The sequence below is a fragment of the Hyla sarda genome, chromosome 7, assembly GCF_029499605.1.
Source record: "Hyla sarda isolate aHylSar1 chromosome 7, aHylSar1.hap1, whole genome shotgun sequence".
Taxonomy (NCBI): domain Eukaryota; kingdom Metazoa; phylum Chordata; class Amphibia; order Anura; family Hylidae; genus Hyla; species Hyla sarda.
In genome coordinates, this window is record NC_079195.1 from 222,145,924 (window position 1) to 222,169,436 (window position 23,513).

The 23,513-nt window shown below is 44.6% G+C and overlaps 1 protein-coding gene across 8 annotated transcripts in view; it reads right to left on the reverse strand.

The window, feature by feature from the left end:
* SGIP1 (SH3GL interacting endocytic adaptor 1) overlaps positions 1-23,513 on the reverse strand; it is a 103,584-nt gene that overhangs the window by 13,231 nt on the left and 66,840 nt on the right. For 2 of the 8 annotated variants that reach the window (XM_056532817.1, XM_056532815.1), the window contains exon 16: positions 14,667-14,726. The exons of 2 other annotated variants lie outside the window; for them this stretch is intronic. In XM_056532817.1, coding sequence (XP_056388792.1) covers positions 14,667-14,726 — 60 coding nt within the window. Of the gene's footprint in view, positions 1-7,870; positions 7,939-14,666; positions 14,727-18,955; positions 19,013-23,513 lie in introns of those variants that run through there. 4 more of the 8 variants (XM_056532818.1, XM_056532816.1, XM_056532823.1 and 1 more) reach the window with 3 other exon arrangements.

The window sequence follows — 23,513 nt, forward strand, 5'->3', positions numbered from 1 at the left end:
GGGGGGGGGTTATGGGAAACGTTAGCTGCATTGCAAAGTCCTTTCCGAGATACTGAGTGCATCCAACACGGATCCTATCCCATATCTGCCACATCAGCTAATACAGGTAAGCACAAGGCATATACACGAGAATCTCTACATTATTCTCCAATAACAGCCTATGCTGCACTATATAAAGAAAAATAAATAGAAAATTCCTGGAGTGCTTCTTTAAATGCTTTTCACAGCTAATAACCTGCAACATTGACATATACAGTCTAGACTCTACTTTGTGAGATATATATATATATATATATATATATATAAATAAATAATATATATATGTATGTTTGTGTGTGTGTATATATATATATATATATATATATATATATATATATATATATATATATATAGCAAATCCTTCCTTCTGAATGGACGCGTGAATCACCCTCAAGTCCGATAGGATTTGCTAATAGCGTATTGTCTGGACTGTATACTACCGTAACATACTGTCTGTGAGAAATATACAGCCTGTAAAACTAACAAGAATGCTTCCATTCACAAACAGCAAGCTGAGGTCTTGCAAACAGCGAGGAATTGAAATACAATGTATTGGAGAAAAGTTTTGGAACTTTAAACTTATGACAAAAGATTGTCTACAGACGACACCGTTGTGCCTCCAGCTGCTGCAAAACTACAACTCCCAGCAAGCTTTTAGTTGTTTTAACTGTGTAGGTATATTTTGTAGATGCCCTAAATCAGTGTTTCCCAAACCAGTGTGCCTCCAGCTGTTGCAAAACTACAACTCCCAGCATGCCCGGACAGCCAACGGCTGTCCGGGCATGCTGGGTGTTGTAGTTTTGCAACAGCTGGAGGCACACTGGTTTGGGCTACACTTGAATATTTTACACATGCACAATTCCGATATACTTTGCTGTTGCCTTTTATAGTTTTTTTTTAGCATATTTGGACGTATATTTGATGTATACTTGCTCCTATGGAATGCTTTATAAAATACATTGCTTTTTACTATTGCATGACAGTTTCCCTTTGCTTTACAGAAAATACGGCTTACGGATATTTGCGCCACGATTTGTCTCGCAGCTGGGAGTTAGGCAGCATTCACACCACGTTTTTGCAATACAGTTCCCGTATACTTTTCAATGTGAAAACCGTACGGAACCGTATTAAAAACCGTATGCAATGACTCTCCGTTGAAAACCATATGCCAAAAGATGCATCAGGTTGTGTCCGTTTTGCGTCTTGTAGATTTTTTCATTTTTTTTTTTCCCGTTCAAAAAACCGTAGCCTACCACGGTTTTTGGTCCGGGTGAAAATCCGTAGTAAACTGTATAGGTTTTTTTTTTTAACATGGGAGTCAATAGGAACCGTATATGCGTACGGTTCCATCCAGTTTTCACCATACGGTTTTTGACTTTGCAGTTTTTTTTCTTGAAATTTCAATCAAACAAGTGAAACTTTATTTATAATGGAGTGAAAAGTTAAAAAAATATACTTTTTTTTCTTAAAAAACTGATGCAACCGGACATCATTTTTCAAACCGCATACGGTTTTTAACTGTATAACGGGTTCAAATTTGTAAGCACGTTTTTCATCAAAAACCTGATACGGGAACTGTATTGCAAAAACGTGAACCCAGCCTTACGTGTTGTTATCGACTGAAGGCTGTTCAGGTTCATGATCTTAGATCTTAAAGTTTCTTACAACTTTAAGTTTATTGCAGTAAGCTACGGAAGCGCTACGGAAAATCTGTAGAAAAATCTGCGGCCATATCCCAAATCTGGGCCTCATCTGGCTGCTACCTTGCCTGTTCACCTATTTTACCCTGCAGCTCTGCTTGTTCTGACTGGCTGCTGTAGGGAAGCACAAGCCCACCGCAAGCTCCAAAAAGGGGGGTCCGAGATCTGATCTGTCATTAGAGCTGACACTGACAGAATGATTAGAAATGTTGAGAAGAAGGAATCCAGGCAAAACAGCAACTATAAGGCTATGTTTACGTGGTGGAAATTTTTTGGGCAGATATTCCGCACAATATGGCGGCGCTAGGGCCGCTCGGATGTGTGACATCTTCATAGACGACAATGTATTTTCGAGCTGATTCCAACGAAAGAATTGACAGGTCCATTCTTCTATGTCCATTTGTCCATTCTTTTGGTGGCGACTGGAGGAAATATCTGCCGCGGAAATTCTATCGTGTGCATGATGCAGCAGAATCCCATCGAAAACAATGAGACTCTGCTGCAACAGAATTTCCGAGTGGAATCTTTCCCATCCTTTTACTATTGCGCAAAGCTCCTCTCTGCAGGTACCTGCACTGTCGGGTGAATTAAAGGGGTACTCCACTGGAAAACATTTTTTTTTAATCAACTGGTGCCAGAAAGTTAAAAAGATTTGTGAATTACTTCTATTAAAAATATCTTAATCCTTCCAGTACTTATCAGCTGCTGTATGCGCCACAGGAAGTTCTTTTCTTTTTGAATTTCTTTTCTGTCTGACCACAGTGATCTCTGCTGACACCTCTGTCCATGTCAGGAACTGTTCAGGGCAGGAGAGGTTTGCTATCGGGATTAGCTCCTACTCTGGACAGTTCCTGAAATGGACAGAGGTGTCAGCAGAGAGCACTGTGGTCAGACTGGAAAGAACTACACAACTTCCTCTGGAGCATACAGCCGCTGATAAGGACTGGAAGGATTAAGATTTTTTTTTATAGAAGTAATTTACAAATCTGTTTAACTTTCTGGCACCAGTTGATTTAAAAAAAATAAAAAGTTTTCCAGTGGAGTACCCCTTTAATGGAGTGGGTTATTGACCAAAGGGCAATGGGGAAAAAAAAAAAAGACACGGCTGTGAGTGGGGGAAAAATCAGACACTATAAGGGTACATTCACAGGGGCGGATTACCTGCAAGTTTTCTGCAGCAGATTTTGCTACCATTGACTTCAATGGGTCCAAAGGAAATCCGGCAAATCTGCCTCTATTGCGGATTTTCTGCTGACCCATTGAAGTTAATTAAAGGGTTACTCCACTCCCCAGCGTCCGGAACATTGAGTTCCGAACGTTGGGTACGGGCTTTCGTGTTCACGCCCACCCCCTCGTTACGTGACGCCCTGCAATGTCAAGTCCCGCCTCTTCAATGCATGTGTATGGGAGAGGGCGTGACGTGGCGGGCGTGAACACGGAAGCCCGCACCCACCGTTCGGAACTCAATGTTCCGGACACTGGGAAGCGGAGTACCGGAGTAACCTTTAATGGTAGCAAAATCCGCCCGTGTGAACAGACCATAATAGAAGGCCCATATGGATATTTACTATGGGGGGCTCCCTATTATCTTCTATGTACGTCTCTGCACCCAGAGCACCAAAGAGTGGACCCCTGTGTCTCAATAAAGCCCCCTCCCCCACCCGCCAGAACAAAACACAATAATTTTATAGTATTTTTTAAGTATAACCACAAAGGAACAAACTATATTTGCTCCAGTACGTTCTTCGGCTCAGCGCAGGACTGATTTACTCTACGTAAAAACTTTTGCAGCTTTTTGCTTTTTTTAGAATCCTTCTAATACTCCCATGGTGCCTTGCAGACTCATCTGCTGGAAAAGAACAATGTAGGTAGGAAAAAAATAGGGGGGCAGAGCTAGGAGGGAAGAGAAGGGAAGAAGTGGGGGGAGGGGGTTCGGACTGCAAAGAGGAATTTGCTTTACGGCAAAAGCGGAAAATTGGAACAGCCAGCGATGAGCAAGATGATGCTGATAGCCAATGATGCTGGCCACAGGGGGCTGGGCACCTCTCCAAAATAATTGTACAATACTGAATAATAATAGTGATGATGATAGCAAATATGCACGGCTGATACTAATGCAACGAGTCCTCAAGCGCACAACATTCCTGCATGAAACCACCGATATAAAAGCTGGATGTGACCTCATGCATGGTACGATGTGTACGAAGATCTGAGGGTCAGTATTCAGCTTTACATGGATAAGTGTCCTATGGTATCCAACCTTTCGCTCATTGAAGGCAGTGTTTTCCAACCAGCGTGCCTCCAGCTGTTGCAAAACTACAACTCCCAGCATGCCCGGACAGCCGTTGGCTGTCCGGGCATGCTGGGAGTTGTAGTTTTGCAACAGCTGGAGGCACGCTGGTTGGAAAACACTGCCTTCAAAGGCCAGGGGTGTAATTTTAAGCATCAGGGTGAATGAAAAAAAACCTGGTCGTCTACATGGAGTTACCCCTAATGCACATACAGTGATCCCTCAACTTATAATAGTTTCAACACACAATGATACAGACAGTCCAGATCTATGAAACGTGTTAATGGCCGGAAGAACTGACCAATCAGAATGGCGATTCACTGGTAAAATACCTGTATTACTGATGTGTCTGACAGCGCCCCTACAGTACAGGGAGGAATTACATGTTCTGTACTCTTTACCTGTATTACTGAAGTGTATGCACTGACTGGTGTCTGGCAGCGCCCCCTACAGTACAGGGAGGTATTACATGTTCTGTACTACTCTTTACCTATATTACTGAAGTGTATGCACTGACTGGTGTCTGGTAGAGCCTCCTACAGTACAGGGAGGTATTACATGTTCTGTACTCTTTACCTGTATTACTGAAGTGTATGCACTGACTGGTGTCTGGTAGCGCCACCTACAGTACAGGGAGGTATTACATGCTCTGTACTCTTTACCTGTATTACTGAAGTATATGCACTGACTGGTGTCTTGTAGCGCCCCCTACAGTACAGGGAGGTATTACATGTTCTGTACTCTTTACCTGTATTACTGAAGTGCATGCACTGACTGGTGTCTGGTAGCACCCTCAACAGTACAGGGTGGTATTACATGTTCTGTACTCTTTACCTGTATTACTGACGTGCATGCACTGACTGGTGTCTGGTAGTGCCCCCTACAGTACAGGGAGGTATTACATGTTCTGTACTCTTTACCTGTATTACTGAAGTGCATGCACTGACTGGTGTCTGGTAGCACCCTCAACAGTACAGGGTGGTATTACATGTTCTGTACTCTTTACCTGTATTACTGACGTGCATGCACTGACTGGTGTCTGGTAGCGCCCCCTACAGTACAGGGAGGTATTACATGTTCTGTACTCTTTACCTGTCCCAGGGTTAGCTGCTCCTTTGGACACCAGGTGAGGGCAACTCCATTACTTTTTTAGGACACTGCGTACTGTACAGGACCCTGAAGAAGCTCCTGTCCTCTACATAGACAGTGATTACAGCTCCGGCAGATCTTTTTTACTTTTATATGTAAGGATTTTCTTTATCTGTATTAGTTATCTACTTATTTTTGTTTAATCCTCACTTTTTTCTATTTTTGGATGACAGATTTCAGAACCAATTACCAGGTTTCCATAGAATTATGGTCTCAACATACAATGGTCGTCCTGGAACAAATTAATATTGTAACTTGAGGGACCACTCCAGTGACTATTTCTGATTATTTGCTCTTCTATATGACGTGGGATCTGGAAACCATTTAGAAAAACTATCTGCTAACATTAACCACCCCCAACCCCCTACCTGAGGGTACCGTTCACACATGCATTAATTTCCACAGCTGATTTTGCTACCCATTGAAGTCAATGGGTATCAAGATCAGCTGCAGAAAGTCTGCAGCAAAATACGCACGTGTGGACGTACCCTTGGGAGGATGCAAAATAATTTAATCTGGTCTGTGTCAGTCCAATAGCAACAATCAACATCTACAGGTCTCTTGGGCTCCTTGTGTACAGATCTGGCTATGCAGCACACGCTGATCCAAGCACCCCAAGGTAAGAGTGTGCGTATAATGTACGGCTAGTTTCACACTTGTGTTTTAAGGGGACATATTTTTATTCTTTCCTTAATGTAGAATCAAGATGGATTGGAAAACTGGAAAAAAATGGATTTAGCAGCTGCTGTTCTCTTGGATCTAGTGGCTGCTGCAGGATCATCTGATCTCCTCTTGGATCTAGTGGCTGCCCGTAAATCAGCTGATCTCCTCTTGGGTCTAGCTGCTGCCTTGAGATCAGCTGATCTACTCTTAGATCTAGTGGCTGCTGTGGGATCAGCTTATCTCCTCTAGGATCTAGTGGCTGCTGTGGGATCAGTTTATCTCCTCTAGGATCTAGCAGCTACTGTGGGATTAGCTCATCTCCTCTAGGATCTAGTGGCTGCTGTGGGACCAGCTTATCTCCTCTAGGATCTAGCGGCTTCTGTGGGATCAGTTTATCTTCTCTAGGATCTAGTGGCTGCTGTGGGATCAGTTTATCTCCTCTAGGATCTAGCAGCTGCTGTGGGATCAGCTTATCTCCTCTAGGATCTAGTGGCTGCTGTGGGATCAGTTTATCTCCTCTAGGATCTAGCGGCTGCTGTGGGATCAGTTTATCTCCTCTAGGATCTAGCGGCTGCTGTGGGATTAGTTTATCTCCTCTAGGATCTAGCAGCTGCGGTGTGATCAGCTCATCTCTTCTTGGATCTAGCTTATGCTGTGGGATCAGCAGAACTCCTCTTGGATCTGGTGGCTGCTATGGGATCAATCTGATCTCCTATTGGATCGAGCAGCAGCCGTGAGGACCAGCTAATCTTCTCTTGGGTCTAGTAGCTGCCTTGAGATCATCTGATCTCCTCTTGCATCTAGTGGCTGCTTTGGGATCAGTTTACCTCCTTTAGGATCTAGCGGCTGCTATGTGATCAGCTCATCTCTTCTTGGATCTAGTGACTGCTGTGGGAACAATCTGATCCCCTATTGCAGTGGTCTTCAACGTGCGGACCTCCAGATGTTTCAAAACTACAACTCCCAGCATGCCCGGACAGCCGATGGCTGTCCGGGCATGCTGGGAGTTGTAGTTTTGCAACATCTGGAGGTCCTCAGGTTGAAGACCACTGCCCTATTGGATCTAGCAGCAGCCGTGAGGACCAGCTGATCTTCTCTTGGGTCTAACAGCTGCCGCAGGATTAGTTGATTTCCTCTTGGGCCTATCAGCTTCTGCTTGATCAGCTGATCTCCTCTTGAGTTTAGTTACCAGTGGCAAACAGGTGATATTGCTGAGATAAGTTGTGGCCCGCCAGCAATGTCCATCCATCTGCTAAAGCAGCTCTCAGTTATGGCTAATAGAGGGGAGGCCGCTAAAAGGCTATACTGATCGTGTCTGTCTTCATTGAACATCCCATTTATTTATTTGGTAGTTTCAAAGTCCATCTACCCCTCTGGAGGACCCACCATGTCACTGTGTTACTTATGCAGCCTAGTGATTCTAAACACTAGTTCCTCATTCTTCCTGTGGGGGTGCTGCAGGGAAATCAAACAGTTAGTACTGGATTCCCTGAAACATTATACTAGCAGCAGGACATCCTGCGATCAGCTTATCAGGTGGTTACTTTCTAACAAAAAAAACAAATAGCCGTCTTGACCCCCTCCCATAGACATGAATGGAGGGGGCGTGGCGTGACTGTACGATGGGTGTGACGTGACTTCACGGGGGGGCGTGGCCGTGCCGTCACATCTCGACGGCACAGAATGCTCGGGGCTGCACCGAGATCACGTTGGGTCCCAGTGGCAGGACCCCTGCGATCAGACATCTTATCCCCTATGCTTTGGATAACGGATAAGATGTATAAGGCCAGAATACCCCTTTAAAGTTTTTTTTGCACCAATTGTCCAATCCATAACCTACTCACCTAAAAAAACTTAACAAGACCCAGTAGGTATAACAGGATCAAGTAGGTATCAAAAAAATAAATAAACAAACAAAATCAAAACACGAGTGTGAACAAGACCTAAACACGTGTCAGGAGTTTATGAAACTGAATAAATGCGAGTAAGATGCTGTGCAAGTCCCATACATTCAGGGGGATGCATACGGCATGCTAAGAAAGGTTCAGTCCTTACCAGTATAGGTCACGTAGCTATGTGTGTCATCACTGGCAACAGCTTTGGTGAGCACAGACACAATAATTGATGTCATATTTACTATGCCATGACAAGCACATGTTCAGATTTATTCTGTATAGCATGAAATGGCAGCTGCACAAGTATATTACCTACAAACGTCATGTTATGAACCGGGCAGCCTGTCACATACTCCCCTTAGAAAACTAAATATTGGAACACATGTTCAACCAGAGGGGTCACAGGTAGAGGGGTCTGTTCACTGGAAGGCTTCAGCTTCCACCGGCTTAAAGTGTACCCGTCAGATCCAACAAAATTATTATTTTTTTAAATATATCACTCAGTACCTAATCCTGACCATGTACATCTAATTTTTATGTGTCTAGCACCTTTATTTACTTTTTTATAAAACTTTTAATGTAGCTCACTAGTCTGAATTCCTCTCAAAGGGAGGGGGCGTGGCCTCACTGTGCAGGTCTCCGCCCCCTCCCTCAGTATACTGTCTGCTCACATCTCCCCTAGCATTAGCAAAACTACAACTCCCAGCTTGTCCTCACTGACAGTAGCGGGACAAAAGATGACAGTGGGAGGATTTTTCCCTGCGCTCACAGCTGTCAATCAAGGAAATGTGTCCATGACATAGGTGATGACGCATGGACACAACAGGACTAATATGTGTCCAAGCAGGCAGGGGGGCAGTTGTTTGACTTTTGTTTAGTATGAAATACTGAAAATTCTCTAATGAAAGCAATTGTAAAACCTATTGGTTATACATGCTTTACAACATATCAAAAGTTGTTGTATCTGACAGTGCTAATTATTATTACTATTCAGATTATAGATATTTATGTTACGGTCATTTGAGATTTAGGTCAGTTTCTGATGAGTTTAATACAAGCTTTTATTGTGGCCTTAAAGTGGTACTCCGCCCCTAGACATCTTATCCCCTATCCAAAGGATAGGGGATAAGATGTCTGATCGCGGGGGTCCCACCGCTCGGCTGCTGAACCTCAGAAATCTGGTGCACGGAGCAAAATTTGCTCCGTGTCGGATGACTGGCGATGCGGGCGGAGGCTCGCGATGTCACGGTCACGCCCCCTCTAGGCAAGTCTATAGGCGTGGCCGTGACATCACGAGCCTCCGGCGCTACACCTGACACTGTAAATGGACGCCAGGTGCAGCAGGGAGATCGCGGGGGTCCCCAGCGGCGGGACCCCCGCGATCAGACATCTTACCCCCTATCCTTTGGATAGGGGAAAAGATGTCTATGGGCAGAGTACCCCTTTAAAGGGTTTTATGCTGATTAAACCGTAGGCACCATGAGACAGGTGCTAGTAGTATACATTGCATCCGCTCCTCATAGGCGGTGCCAGAGGACCATTCTGGTCCCAAAACATATCTATTTACACTGAAAATGCTCGGGCGTAATTGGGGATGGGCCTTGCGGCTGCACTGTGCCGCTCCGACTCTGAATGACCTCTCAGGGGGACCCAACGGCTTTCTGTGATTCTATAAGGATTTTCAATATTTTTAAACCAAATGATTAAAAATCAAAGGCAAATTGTATTAGACCAGTTGGTTTCTTGAACTATGATTTCTCGGAAAGGCCCGATTGTTTCAGGGACCCTGCTCCTTTTTCATGCTGCCTGCAGTTTGGGCAGCATAAAACAGGTGACAGGTTCCCTTTTAAGGTCATAATACAGGCTTGTCTCTCACTTGTTGGAAAGTGACCTAAATCTCCCCTATGTTCCAGGACCCTGCTCCCTGCACCATTTCATGCTGCCCACAGTTTGGGCACCATAAACAGGTGACAGGTTTTCTTTAAAGGGTAAGTACAATGTTGCAGTGATGGCAGGATACACTTTTAAAGCTCCTAGCAACTCTGTAGCTTGCTGCTAAATCGGGAGATTCACAGAATTGCTGTCAGTCCCATGCATGTCTATAGGACTGCTGGCAATTCTGTTGATTCTGTCGCCACCGCGCACAATGTTGTAGTTGCACTTCATCCTGCACATGGGTCTTATAATCCGAAATGACAGCATCATATATCCATTAGATCAGTGGTCTCAAACTGTGGCCCTCCAGCTGTTGCAAAGCTACAACTCCTAGCATGCCCGGACATCCTTAAGGCAGTGGTTTGCCAGCCAGGGTGCCTCCAGCTGTTGCAAAGCTACAACTCCCAGCATGCCCGGCCATCCTTAGGACATTGTTTACCAACTAGGGTGCCTGGAGTTGCTGCAAAAAAAACAACTCCCAGCATGCCTGGGCATCCTTAGGAAATTGTTTGCAAACTAGGGTGCCTGGAGTGGCTGCAAAACTACAACTCCCAGCATGCCCGGACAGCCGTTGGCTGTCCGGGCATGCTGGGAGTTGAAGTTTTGCAATATTTGGAGGGTCACAGTTTGAGACCACTGCATTAGATGGTCTCTTAATGTGGATCATTAGACTGGCGGTAAGGCCAGGACTTGTGGCCATAATATGTATGGAGAACTGCAGCTATATTATGCTCGTCTACAACTGGCCTTAAAGGGGTACTGCACTGGAAAACATGTTTTTTTAAATCAACTGGTGCCAGAAAGTTAAACAGATTTGTAAATAATTTCTATTTAAAAATCCTAATCCTTCCAGTACTTATATCAGCTGTTATATGCTCCACAGGAAGTTCTTTTCTTTTTGAACTTCCTTTCTGCCTGACCTCTGTGCTCTCTGCTGACACCTCTGTCCATGTCAGGAACTGTCCAGAGCAGCAATGTATTGCAATTGGGATTTGCTTCTACTCTGGACAGTTCCTAAAATGGACAGAGGTGTCAGCAGAGAGCACTGTGGTCAGACAGAAAGGAAATTCAAAAAGAAAAGAACTTCCTGTGGAGCATATAACAGCTGACAAGTACTGGAAGGATTAAGATTTTTAAATAGAAGTAATTTACAAATATGTTTAACTTTCTGGCACCAGTTGATTTAGGAAAAAATGTTTTCCAGTGGAGTTCCCCTTTAATAAGTAATTTTCCTTTAAAATGTACCAGTTATTTAACAGAGAAAAAAATTATGCTTCTATGTGTTACTCACTAGGTCATGTAGATTTCTTACATGTCTTTATATATGTCTAGCTTCTGTATTTAGCTCACAAATCCTTCTGTTCTGCTGCTCACATTCTGACATCCACTGGTCAGGAAGGGGCGTGTCCAAGGCAAGCACTGAGCCCATCCTCACTCACCAGGCACACACTTCCTCCCTGAGTCTGCTGTGCTGGGCCTCTTCATCCAATCACTACAGGCTGCTCCATAACCCCCTGCTCTTTGTTTTCATGCTGCAGTCTGATAGGACAGGAGTGAGCACAGAGGAGTGCTAGTCCGGTCTTCACTTCCTGGCCTTTGTCCCAGCCTGTGCTTTAGCTGAGAAAAAGATGATGCTGCAGCCGGACAGGATAATGTTCTGGATGGTATGGGGACCCCTAGTGGTCTTTTTTTTTTTTTTATAAGCCATGATTTCTAGGAAAGGGAGATTTTTTTATGTAGTATATTAGAAAGATTAATGTTTTGCTAAGATGTACAATGTATAAAAGGTTTTTGATACTAACAGTGCCCATTTAAGCAATGATGGGACACCAAACATCTGCAATATTTTAATTAAAACCTGCCCTAGATCTTGTTTTCCCTATAAGAAAACAGATGTCTTTCTGTAAACGCCTGGCGAACCAGAATTTATTTTTACAATCTCTGTTTTCTAAAATTTCAATAGCTTCCTATGAACGTGTCATTATTCATTTAGGGAGGCCCAGGAGGCCTTTTGTGTTATAGTTATGTATAATTCAATAATTTTTTTTTTTAGGAACAAACGTGATCTAAGAGCTACAGGCTGCAGGATCAGAAGACACAAGCTTGGTGGCAAAAATAAAGCTTAGTATGGGGTCCAAAATGATTCATAGCATTCCTGAGATGACGGACTGCAACACCGTATAACATTGTGTCTGCGAAGACTGAAAATATCAGGAGGGTCCAGCAAACAATTGCAGAGCGCTGACACACTCATACAGATCAACTCGAACTATTTTATCATCTTTTCTCTCTTTTGTGGTTAAAATTACTTATTTTCTCAGGATCTGTTTCTCCTTGTGGAGGTCCAGTTGGTTTATGGAGTCTTATGGACAATGCTCCCTGTTAAAAAGGTATGCAAAAGGACTCTCCTCCAGAAGAAAGAAAATGGTCTCTGTAACTACCCTTTAAAGGGGTACTCTGCCCCTAGACATCTTATCCCCTATCCAAAGGATAGGGGATAAGATGTCTGATAGCGGGGGTCCCAACGCTGGGGACCCCCGCGATCTCCCTGCTGCACCCGGCATTCATTTAGAGCGTCAGATTCATGCTGGAGGCTTATGACGTCATGGCCACGCCCCCTCAATGTAAGTCTATTAGAGGGGGCGTGACGTACGTCACGAACCCTCCCATAGACTTGCATTGAGGGTGTGTGGCTGTGACGTCACAAGCCTCCGTGCACCGGATGTCTGGGGTGCTGCAGCAGAGATCACAGGGGTCCCCAGCGGCGGGACCCCAGCGATCAGAAATCTTATCCCTTATCCTTTGGATAGAGGATAAGATGTCTAGGGGTGGAGTACCCCTTTAAGTCCGTGTCTAACTATAAAGATATCTGCATGGAGACCGGTGCCCCCGAGAGATATGTCCATGGCATCTCACACAGACAATCAGTACCCTCTGCCCGGAACAGCCTTACACTACATTTTGGGCTGCAGTCAAGCAGCCCCAAATCTAGTGTAAATACTAATGTTTGTCAGTGTGAAGGCTGCAGTCAGTGCAATGCACCAAAAGGAGACCTGCCAGCTGTATTTGCTGCTAAGAGCTGCAGACAAGATTGGATCGCTCTTATGGTATATAGGAAAACTGTACCTTTTCCTGGAGCTAATGGTGGTTGCAAAACTTATAAAATCTCCTTTTTATTTTTCAGCCAAGTGTCATGGAGGCGGGGCCGAGCTGCTTATATGCCACAGCCTGTCATGCCTCCTTGCTCTTTCTCACCTACCAGTCCCTGCATGACTTATATACAGGGTTATGTATGTCAATCAAGGACTGCCTGGGAGGTGGGAGCAAGTTAGGAGGCATGCCAGGTTGTGGCACTAGAACAGCTCAGCTCCACCTTCTTGACACTTGGCTAAGAATAAAAGGTGATTTTACAGGTTTGACAACTACCATCAGGTCCAGGAAAGGTTCAGCTTGCTTTTAGCTAACAACTATCCAACCGTGTCTGCAGCTCTTAGCAGTAAATACAGATGACAGATTCCTTTTAACATGGTTAAGCCGGGCCTTGGAATTCAAGTAGGACTGGACAATGATTTAAAGTAGATATCCAGTGCTGAAAAACGTATCCCTTATCCTAAGGATAGGGGATAAGTTTCATATCGCGGGGATCCGACCGCTGGGGCCCCACACGATCTCCTGTATGGGGCACCAGCAGCCCGCGGGAAGGGGGCGTGTTGATCACCGCACGAAGCGGCGGCTGACACACCCCCTCAATACAACTCTATGGCAGAGCCAGAGCGCTGCATTCGCCAAACTCTTAATTTCTTAATTATTTCTTATTATTATTTTAGGTGCATCAGATCAATAAAACAAGACCCCAATGTGGTCAGATAAACATTATGGAAAACAACCAAAAAGTACAGAATCTGAGGTTTGATTTATGGTTATTGTCATTGAACTTTTAAGCAATCAGAAGACAGAGCAGCTGGGTGACAAACCCCAAGAAACGTTCAAGTGATCACAATAGGGGACTGTCAATCAGCTAACTGGATTATAGAATGTATATGCATTCTCCTCATTGAGTCTATGAGATTAAAGGGGTTCTCCGCTTTGGACAATACCTACTTGCTAGATAGGTCTCTGTGTGAAAAAAAAAATGCAGTTAAAGGGGTACTCCACCCTTAGACATCTTATCCCCTATCAAAAGCATTGGGGATAAGATGTCTGATCGCGGGGGTGACGTCACGGCCACGCCGTCTCAATGCAAGTCACAAAGACTTGCATTTAGGGGGCGTGACCGTGACGTCACGAGCCTCCACCCTGCATTGCCGGTCATCCGGCATGGAGCAAAGTTCGCTCCGTGCACCGGATGTCTGCGGCACGCAGCCAAGATCGCTGGGGTACCCAGCAGTGGGACCCCCGTAATCAGACATCTTATCCCCTATCCTTTGGATAGGGGATAAGGTGTCTATGGGCGGAGTACCCCTTTAAGTGCTCAATATCACTGCAGTGCCCCCACAGGTGCAATGAGGTATTGCCCAATACCCATTCAAATCAATGAGTGGTCTGTGTAATGCAGGACAGGACAGGTCCTCCAGAGCGAGAGACACTCTTGGTAGCTGCTCTCCACTTTGGCCAAGAGGTGAGGATCCTGGACCCCCATCTATTAAGTCATAATTCCCTAACAAAGTTTTCTAAACCGGACAACCCCTTTAACCAGATTAGCACAGGGCCTACTAAGCAGACGTCACAGCATTTCAGATGGAGCCGAGAGATGACCAATCAGACATGCACACTGGATGCTGTATGGGAAAGGGAAAGAATAGCAGAAATGTGAGCTTCGACTTTAGCCAAAGTAATCCATGTGCTGTGATTGCAAAGCGGCCTTCAGCACGATCAGCAGCCTAAGGGTCAGCTAGATAGCATCTAAACTATGGAGGCGGAAACTGCCAGGGCAGGAGGGTAGGAAGGAAGGAAGGGGGGGGGGGCAGATTGGTTTGTATGCTATGTACTACTTACCTTCAAAAGTCAAATAAAATTTTCCTCGGTCAAACCAAATGAGGGAAGGCTGTTCATTCTCTGTGTGGAGAGGATTGGAAGCGAGTTGGAAAGGGTTTTGGGAGAGGAGAGAGAAGGACATAAGAGTCAGAGCAGGATAACACTACAATAATGGGTTGGGAAATGGTACTGCAAGCCATGTGTGCTACATGTTTGGTGGGAAAAAATACGGTATATATATATTTTTTTATACTTCCTAAGGACTGACAACTTGTTTAACAGCTACATTATATTTCATCTTGTACATGTTATATCCACCTGTAAGAGGCAATACCCCTATCAGTACCCAAGAGTTTTCATCACTGTCAAAAAAGCATAGAGAACACCACAGCATATAGCACCCCCACAGGTCACGATTGATACTGCAAACACCAGAATTTAAAGTCACTTAAAAAAAAAAACTTTTGACAAGTCCTAAAGAAATGTCAAAGGTTTTGATTGGTCGGGTCTGATTCTTCATACCACGACGCACACAGTTAAAGGGGTACTCCGCCCCTAGACATCTTATTCCCTATTCAAAGGATAGGGGATAAGATGTCTGATCGTGGGGGTCCTGCTACTGGGGACCCCCGCAATCTCGGCTGCGGCACCCCAGACATCCGGTTCACGGAGCGAACTTTGCTCTGTGCCGGATGACTGGCGATGCGGGGCAGAAGCTCGTGACGTCATGGCCACACACCCTCAATGCAAGTCTATGGGAGGGGGCGTGACGGCAACGATCCTCCGGCGCTTAACCAGAAACACTAAACGAACTGCGGTGATCAGACCGGGACCCCCGCGATCAGACATCTTATCCCCTATCCTTTGGATAGGGGATAAGATGTCTAGGGGCAGAGTACCCCTTTAAAGGTGTACTCCACTGCCTTGCTTCAGAAGCTCCGCTCCCCAGCGTCCGGAAGTTTCTTGTTCCGAACGCTGCGTGCGGGCTTCCGTGTTCAGCGCCGCCCCTCATAACTCACTCCCGCCCCCTTGTGATGTCACGACTGCCCCCTCAACGAAAGTCTATGGGAGTCCATAGATTTTCGTTGAGGGGGCGGGCGTGACGTCACGAGGGGCGGCCCTGAACACGGAAGCCCGCATGCAGCGTTTGAAACAAGAAACTTCTGGGCGCTGGGAGGGGAGCTTCCGAAGCAGGGCAGCGGAGTACCCCTTTAAGCGCTTCTCTTATCTCTCATCACTCTGTGTCGGCGACCTTAACAATCCAGCCCCCATTTAAAGTTCAAGGCTTCTACCCCAAACCGGTCCAATATGATCAGTATAATATAAACCAATGTGTTAACAGAGCCAAACAAGGCCAAACTGTTTTTACTGCTTCACTTATAGGGGTAAGAATCTTTACAACAGATACAATGACAAACCTTACATGTAGTTGGCAGCCATTTAAAGATATCCCTTGCTATGTGCATGAGAAATTCTTCCTTAAAACAAGTAAATTTCTATAAGGCACCTGAGAAACTGTCATGCAATGAACAATCTCCTATTCTTGCACCGGTGCAGCCTGCAGTCAGGCTCTCGGCCCTATCATGGTCCTGTCACATTGCTCCCATCAGGAGGGGACTGTTCACTGCCCGCACCCTGTAAAACACTTCAGAGATCAATACATGCTGATCTGTGACATCATTTCTGCTTTTTTTCCTTAATCTGGCTTCAACAAGACAGGCGGACAATGTATGAGGAACACAGGGAAAAAAAATTTTTTATCGAAATTTACATTTGTTGATCATCTGTGTAATGGTTCTCCTTGTGATGATCCAGCTGGTGTAAGAAGCCTTACAGGCAATGCACCATGGGAAAATAGTAAGCAAGTTGGCTCTCCTCCTAGTGCCAGGTAGCTACCCTGTAATTCGAGGTTCGACCCACACACATGACAAGCGATTTTAGCCAAACCTAAGTCTTCTATTCACAACCAGAAAGATGTCAGGACGCGGTAAAGGAGGGAGAGGTCTCAGTAAGGGCGGTGCCATGCGGTAAAGGAGGGAGAGGTCTCAGTAAGGGCGGTGCCATGCGGTAAAGGAGGGAGAGGTCTCAGTAAGGGCGGTGCCATGCGGTAAAGGAGGGAGAGGTCTCAGTAAGGGCGGTGCCATGCGGCAAAGGAGGGAGAGGTCTCAGTAAGGGCGGTGCCATGCAGCAAAGGAGGGAGAGGTCTCAGTAAGGGAGGTGCCATGCGGCACAGGAAGGTGCTCCAGGATAACATCCAGGGCATCACCAAGCCTGCCATCCACCATCTAGCTCGCAGGAAGCGCATCTCCGGCCTCATCTATGAAGAGACTCGCGGTGTCCTAAAGGTCTTCCTGGAGAACGTCATCCGTGTCGCCGTAACCCACAACGAGCACACCAAGAGGAAGACCATCACTGCTATGGACGTGGTGTACGCCCTCAAGCGCCAGGGCCGCAATGTCTACAGCTTTGAAGATTAATTCTTTCACTGAAATCATCTCATCACCTAAATCTCCTCCATAAATCTCATCCTTCGGGTGAGTAGAATCAGTATTTCTCCATTAGAAAGTTATTCCTGGTATGGTCATCCTTATTAAATAGCTATTGGCTCAGCCATATCTCCCCCGATTGCCATGCCATATCTCCCTCGATACACATGCACACTCAGCCTCACGAAATGTGCATGTATTTTAAAGTAAGAGGGGAGTAAGGCCTCATTTACACTACACAATTTCCAAGCGAAATACAGTGGAAAAATTCAGCTCGTAAAGTCTCTTGTTGCAGAGGCCCATTGTTTACTATGGGAATCTGCAGCATCATGCACAAGGCAGCATGTCCGTCTACGGAGACACCACATTTCCGAGCGGTCCCAGATTGTCCACCCTAAGCGTTTCTCAGTTTATTACCCCCAAAAACAAAAGGATCATGTATGCTGAAATCTAGCGTGTCAGACCTTACTCTCCCTTAACATTTGCCCCTGTGACCCTATAAACCTTAGATGGTCCGCTGGTCCTATGTTAGAAAGGTTTGTCAGGGAGTGTACAAAAAGTATACAAAAAGGAAAGCATTACATAAATTTTAATCTATCTGGGGTCCCTGGCTGGATATCCCCGGGGTACGGTCTACATACTTATGCAGGTCTGCTATGGAAGTGCTTCTGGGGGGTGATGGGGGCCTTGGCCGTTGATAATGTCTGTGTCTTATTGGTCAGTTCTCCCCACTTTTTGTTAATGCAGTATATGTGCAGGTCTGTCTGTGTCCTCCGAGTCTGCCTCCTTCTTTGACCGCTTTTTCATGTCTTCGTGCCTGTGTACCTGTTGTACGCCATGAGTTTTATTTTTCCTATATGATGTGTGTTATCCTTTCTCTGGACCACCATTTGCCTCTTCGTTATGGCTGCTGAAGAGAGGACACTGGGATTGGGGGGGAGGGAGGTTGTCATTTTTGTGGGCGGGCGGGGGGGTTTAGGGGAGTGTTGGGCTGTTTTGTATTTCTTTCTTATGAAAAATTGTTCAATAAAAATTTTCTGATTAAAAAAAAAATTAAAAAAAATAAAGAGGTTTGGCACTTCTGCGGTGGTCTAAGAAGTATACTGAGACAGGAGGGGGTGGTTACCGATGTTGCACCACCCACCCCCTCCATCTTGGAATGATACATTTACAAGACGACCATGGTGAAAAAATGGAGCGTGGGTAGCAGTATGGCCAACTTTAGGAGCCATGAGTATGGCCAACTTTAGGAGCCATGTGTATGGCCAACTTTAGGAGCCATGAGTATGGCCAACTTTAGCAGCCATGTGTATGGCCAACTTTAGAAGCCATTCCATGATCCCTCACAGCTAAATCTGACCCAAATACAGTTGCCTGGTCTGGCCAAAAATCTATTTGGGAAGGACATGACAGGATTTGCAGGATAGCTACCTAAAAAAAATGAAATTTTCTTCCTTCTGGAGGATAAATAATTTGCATACTTTTATCCCATGGAGCATTGCGTGTAAGTCTCTATACCCCTGATAGGGTCCTTAATGAGAACCAGTACCCTGCAAAGCAGTGTTACCCAACCAAAGGTGCCTCCGGTTGTAGTAACACTACAACTCCCAGCATGCCCGAACAGCCTTTGGATGTCCAGGAATGCTGCGAGTTGTAGTTTTGCAACAGCTGGAGGCACCCTGGTTGGGATGCTCTACCCTAGAGTATAACCAATAATGCCATAATGTGTGTTCACTGAATAATTCCAGGGTAGGGTCTCTACTAAATTCACTGCACACGTTCTAACACTACTGTAACCAGAACACCTCGGCTATAGTACAGTACCTGCAGGTGTGTCTCGTCTGTCAAACGGGGGCCGTTTGTCAGCAAATGCATCGCCTTCTGATATCATGATCAAAAGAACGAGGGATAAGTGAAAAGGAACAAAATAAAAAACAAAGAATAAAAAGCCAAGCCATGCAATAGAAAGATAACATAGTACAAACAATCACGAGCAGAGAGAAAGATGGCAGCGACATTGAACGTTATGCCAAATGTATATTATATCCTTATTGATCACCATCTGATTCCCATACAGATAAGTATTCACACTGCAGAGTACGTTTGGCATAAAACAGCTATAGGTTCCTATTCACCTGAACTTTTGATCTCTAAATAGTATAAAATAATGTAGTTGACAAAAAAGTTAAAAAAAAACTGAAAACAAAAGCAAACAAAAAAAAAATATATTTTGCAATTATTATTATTTTTATTATTATTATTATTGTTAGTTTTTAACATAGAAGCCAATATGTAATGTAAGCCACTGTATGCCTTTCAGGTAACATCTACATAAAAAGTTGAGTAACTGAGTTACAACTTGTATTATAATGCACATCGCATACACTGTGATTTCCCCTGCAAAACAATGAGTGCAGCTCTGGAGTATAATACAGGATATAACTCAGGATCAGTACAGGATAAGTAATGTAATGTATGTACACAGTGATCTCACCAGCAGAATAGTGAGTACAGCTCTGGAGTATAATACAGGATATAACCCAGGATCAGTACAGGATAAGTAATGTAATGTATGTGCACAGTGACCTCACCAGCAGAATAGTGAGTACAGCTCTGGAGTATAATACAGGATATAACTCAGGATCAGTACAGGATAAGTAATGTAATGTATGTACACAGTGACCTCACCAGCAGAATAGTGAGTACAGCTCTGGGGTATAATACAGGATATAACTCAGGATCAGTACAGGATAAGTAATGTAATGTATGTACACAGTGACCTCACCAGCAGAATAGTGAGTACAGCTCTGGAGTATAATACAGGATATAACTAAGGATCAGTACAGGATAAGTAATGTAATGTATGTACACAGTGAACTCACCAGCAGAATAGTGAGTACAGCTCTGGAGTATAATACAGGATATAACTCAGGATCAGTACAGGATAAGTAATGTAATGTATGTACACAGTGATCTCACCAGCAGAATAGTGAGTACAGATATGGAGTATAATACAGGATATAACTCAGGATCAGTACAGGATAAGTAATGTAATGTATGTACACAGTGACCTCACCAGCAGAATAGTGAGTACAGCTCTGGAGTATAATACAGGATATAACTCAGGATCAGTACAGGATAAGTAATGTAATGTATGTACACACTGACCCCACCAGCAGAATTGTGAGTACAGCTCTGGAGTATAATTCAGGATCAGTACAGGGTAAGTAATGTAATGTATGTACACAGTGACCTCACCAGCAGAATAGTGAGTACACCTCTGGAGTATAATATAGGATATAACTCAGGATCAGTACAGGATAAGTAATGTAATGTATGTACACAGTGACCTCACCAGCAGAATAGTGAGTACAGCTCTGGAGTATAATACAGGATATAACTCACGATCAGGACAGGATAAGTAATGTAATGCATGTACACAGTGATCTCACCAGCAGAATAGCGAGTACAGCTCTGGAGTATAATACAGGATATAACTCAGGATCAGTACAGGATCAGTAATGTATGTACACAGTGATCTCACCAGCAGAATAGTGAGTGCAGTTCTGGAGTATAATACAGGTAAGCAACTTTTTATGCAGAGTAATTTTCTATGTAAACTGCAAAGTGGCAGACATACAGTTGAACAAATATAAATATAATTCAACTCTGCTACATGTATATAGCAAGGATATGAAAACATGCTAACAGTAGAGAACTGGAGAAGCTGTAAAGCAGGGGTCTCAAACTGGTGGCCCTCCAGATGTTGCAAAACTTCATCTCCCAGCATTAGCTGCAGTAAATGGCTGTCTGGGAATGCCCCCGCGATCTTAAACTTCTGTGGATAGGGGAGAATTATTTAATCATGACATATTCTCCTTTAGGGTACGTTCACACTGACAAATATATGCGAGGAATTTGCGCTGAACAAATCCGCTCAGAAATTAGTTTTTTTTTTTGTGCAGAATCCGCGTGGAAATCCGCACAGAAATCAGTGCGGAATTCAGCGCGGCATACGAGACATTGTTAAAGAAAAAAAAAATTTTTTTGCGTGAATTCCACCGGAATTCTGCGCAAAATCAGCGCGAATTCCGTGCGGAAGTGTGGAGGCCTGAAATTTTTTTTTACATTGACTTCTATGGGGTTAGGACGCAAATTCCGCATGAAGAAAGTACAAGTTCATTCTTCACGCGGAACGGAATTCAGTGACAGAATTCCGCTAGCGGAAATTCCTCAATATGAATTAAGGAGCAGAAATTTCATTACATCCTATGGGGTTTTTCACTGCTGAATTATTTGGAGAGGAATAAGCGAGCAGAATTACTCGAGGAAATTCCTTTCCAAACCTTCAGTGTGAAGATACCCTTAAAGGGGTTATCCAGGAATCTAAAAACAGAGCTAATTTCTTTCACAAACCGCTCCGTCTGTCTGTCTCCAGGTTGAGTGTGGTTCTGCAGCTCCATTGAAGTGAATGGAGCCAAGATCAAATGCCACACCAAACCTGGAGGTTTTTTAAATAAATTAGCTCTGTTTTTAAATCCTAGATAACCCCTTTAACATGTCCAATCCTTTGTTCTGAAGGAGACTGGCAGCAGCTTATAGTGAAACTGTCATCAGATTTTACCTTATTTAACCGTTGCCGACAGGTTATATAGGGTAACATCAGCTGCTTTCCATATCTTGATGTCTTCAGGGCCGGCAGTGATCAAGGAGAAAATAAATTGTAAAGTTGTCCTGCGGTGTATGTTGATTAGGACCAAGTAGACCCCAGGACGTCACTGCAATGTTCCCTGAAGCCTTGGGAGCCCAGAAGCAGCTTCCTTCACAGGGATAGCCCTGCTTCTGGGACTAGGTATGATTTTGGTGCTAAGGGGTGATGTTGGCGGTGCCCAGGCTTTCAACAAGGTCAGAGTAGGTGTGAGGGTGTGTAAACAACAACCTTTAAGGGTGACCTCCCCAAGGGGTTTACATTAAACTAGAAATTCCCCCCCCCCCCAAAAAAAAAAATATAATGCTTAATTATAATCACTTAAAATTATAGATAATAGGTATGACTTGCGATTTAAAAACACAGCCTGTGCTCAGATTATTATGTCAATGCATCCATATTCACATAGATGTCACTATGAATGTATAAGGATCTCTGACTTAGGATGCATAATGAAATCTATTTTCTGGCAGTAGCGGCTGCTGATTAAAAAAAGATCACTCTCTAGCCATCCGCACCCCGACGTTTCGTCAGTCCACGCTGACTTTTTCAAGGGAGCGAGGGAGCCTCACTCTCTTGAAAAAGTCAGCGTGGACTGACGAAACGTCGGGATGTGGATGGCTAGAGAGTGATCTTTTTTAATCAGCAGCCGCTTCTGCCAGAAAATAAATTTCATTATGCATCCTAAGTCAGAGAACCTTAGACAAAAGCCCTGAAATCCTCTGGGATTTTTGTTGGATAGTAGGTGTGAATATAGTCCAAAGCACAGGGACAACCTGATTTTACCCTATATAATCTATTACGAACAGTCATATAGGGTAAAATCTGATGACAGGTTCCCTTTAAGCAGGCCATACATTTTAGATAGCTGTCGACTGAAAGGAGAACTCCGGTATATGAAACTTATCCCCTATCCTAAGGATAGGGGATCATTTCAGATCGCGGGGGGTCCTACCGCTGGGGCCCCCCACGATCTCCTGTACAGGGCCCTGGCAGGCAGCCAACATGCCCCCTCAATACATTTCTATGGCAGAGGCGGAGATTGACGAATGCAGCGCTCCGGCTCTTCCACAGAGATGTATTGAGGGGTGTGTCGGCTGCCTGCCAGGGCCCTGTATGGGAGATCGTGGGGGGGGCCCCAGCAGTTAGACCCCCCCGCGATAAGAAACTTATCCCCTATCCTTACACCTACACATTAGACCAGTTTTTTTCCATCCAGGTTGCCTCCAGCTGTTGCAAAACTACAACTCCCAGCATGCCCGGACATGTCCAGGCATGCTGGGAGTTGTAGTTTTGCAACAGCTGGAGGCACCCTGATTGGGAAACACTGCATTAGATGGCCTTCTAAGCCCACCAAGGCCTTGTATCTCTTCTAAGGACTCTCAAGCTGTTTCTCTTCCTAATATTCAATTAGAGAAAAAATTTACTCAAATCTGGATTGCCATAGCACCTTCACCGAAGTTTTTGACACAGTGATGTCCACCATGGCATGGTGTGGTCTGGTACTGCAGCTCAGCCTTTTCAATATCAATATGCTTGGCTGCTGCAATGGTAAACATAGGTGTAAGGACTTTTCTGCACCGCACTGAAGGGAAATCAATATGAGGTTTCCCAGTGGTTAAAGCATTACCGATCACACATCGCAGGCCCGCCCTGACAAGCAATATAAAATCA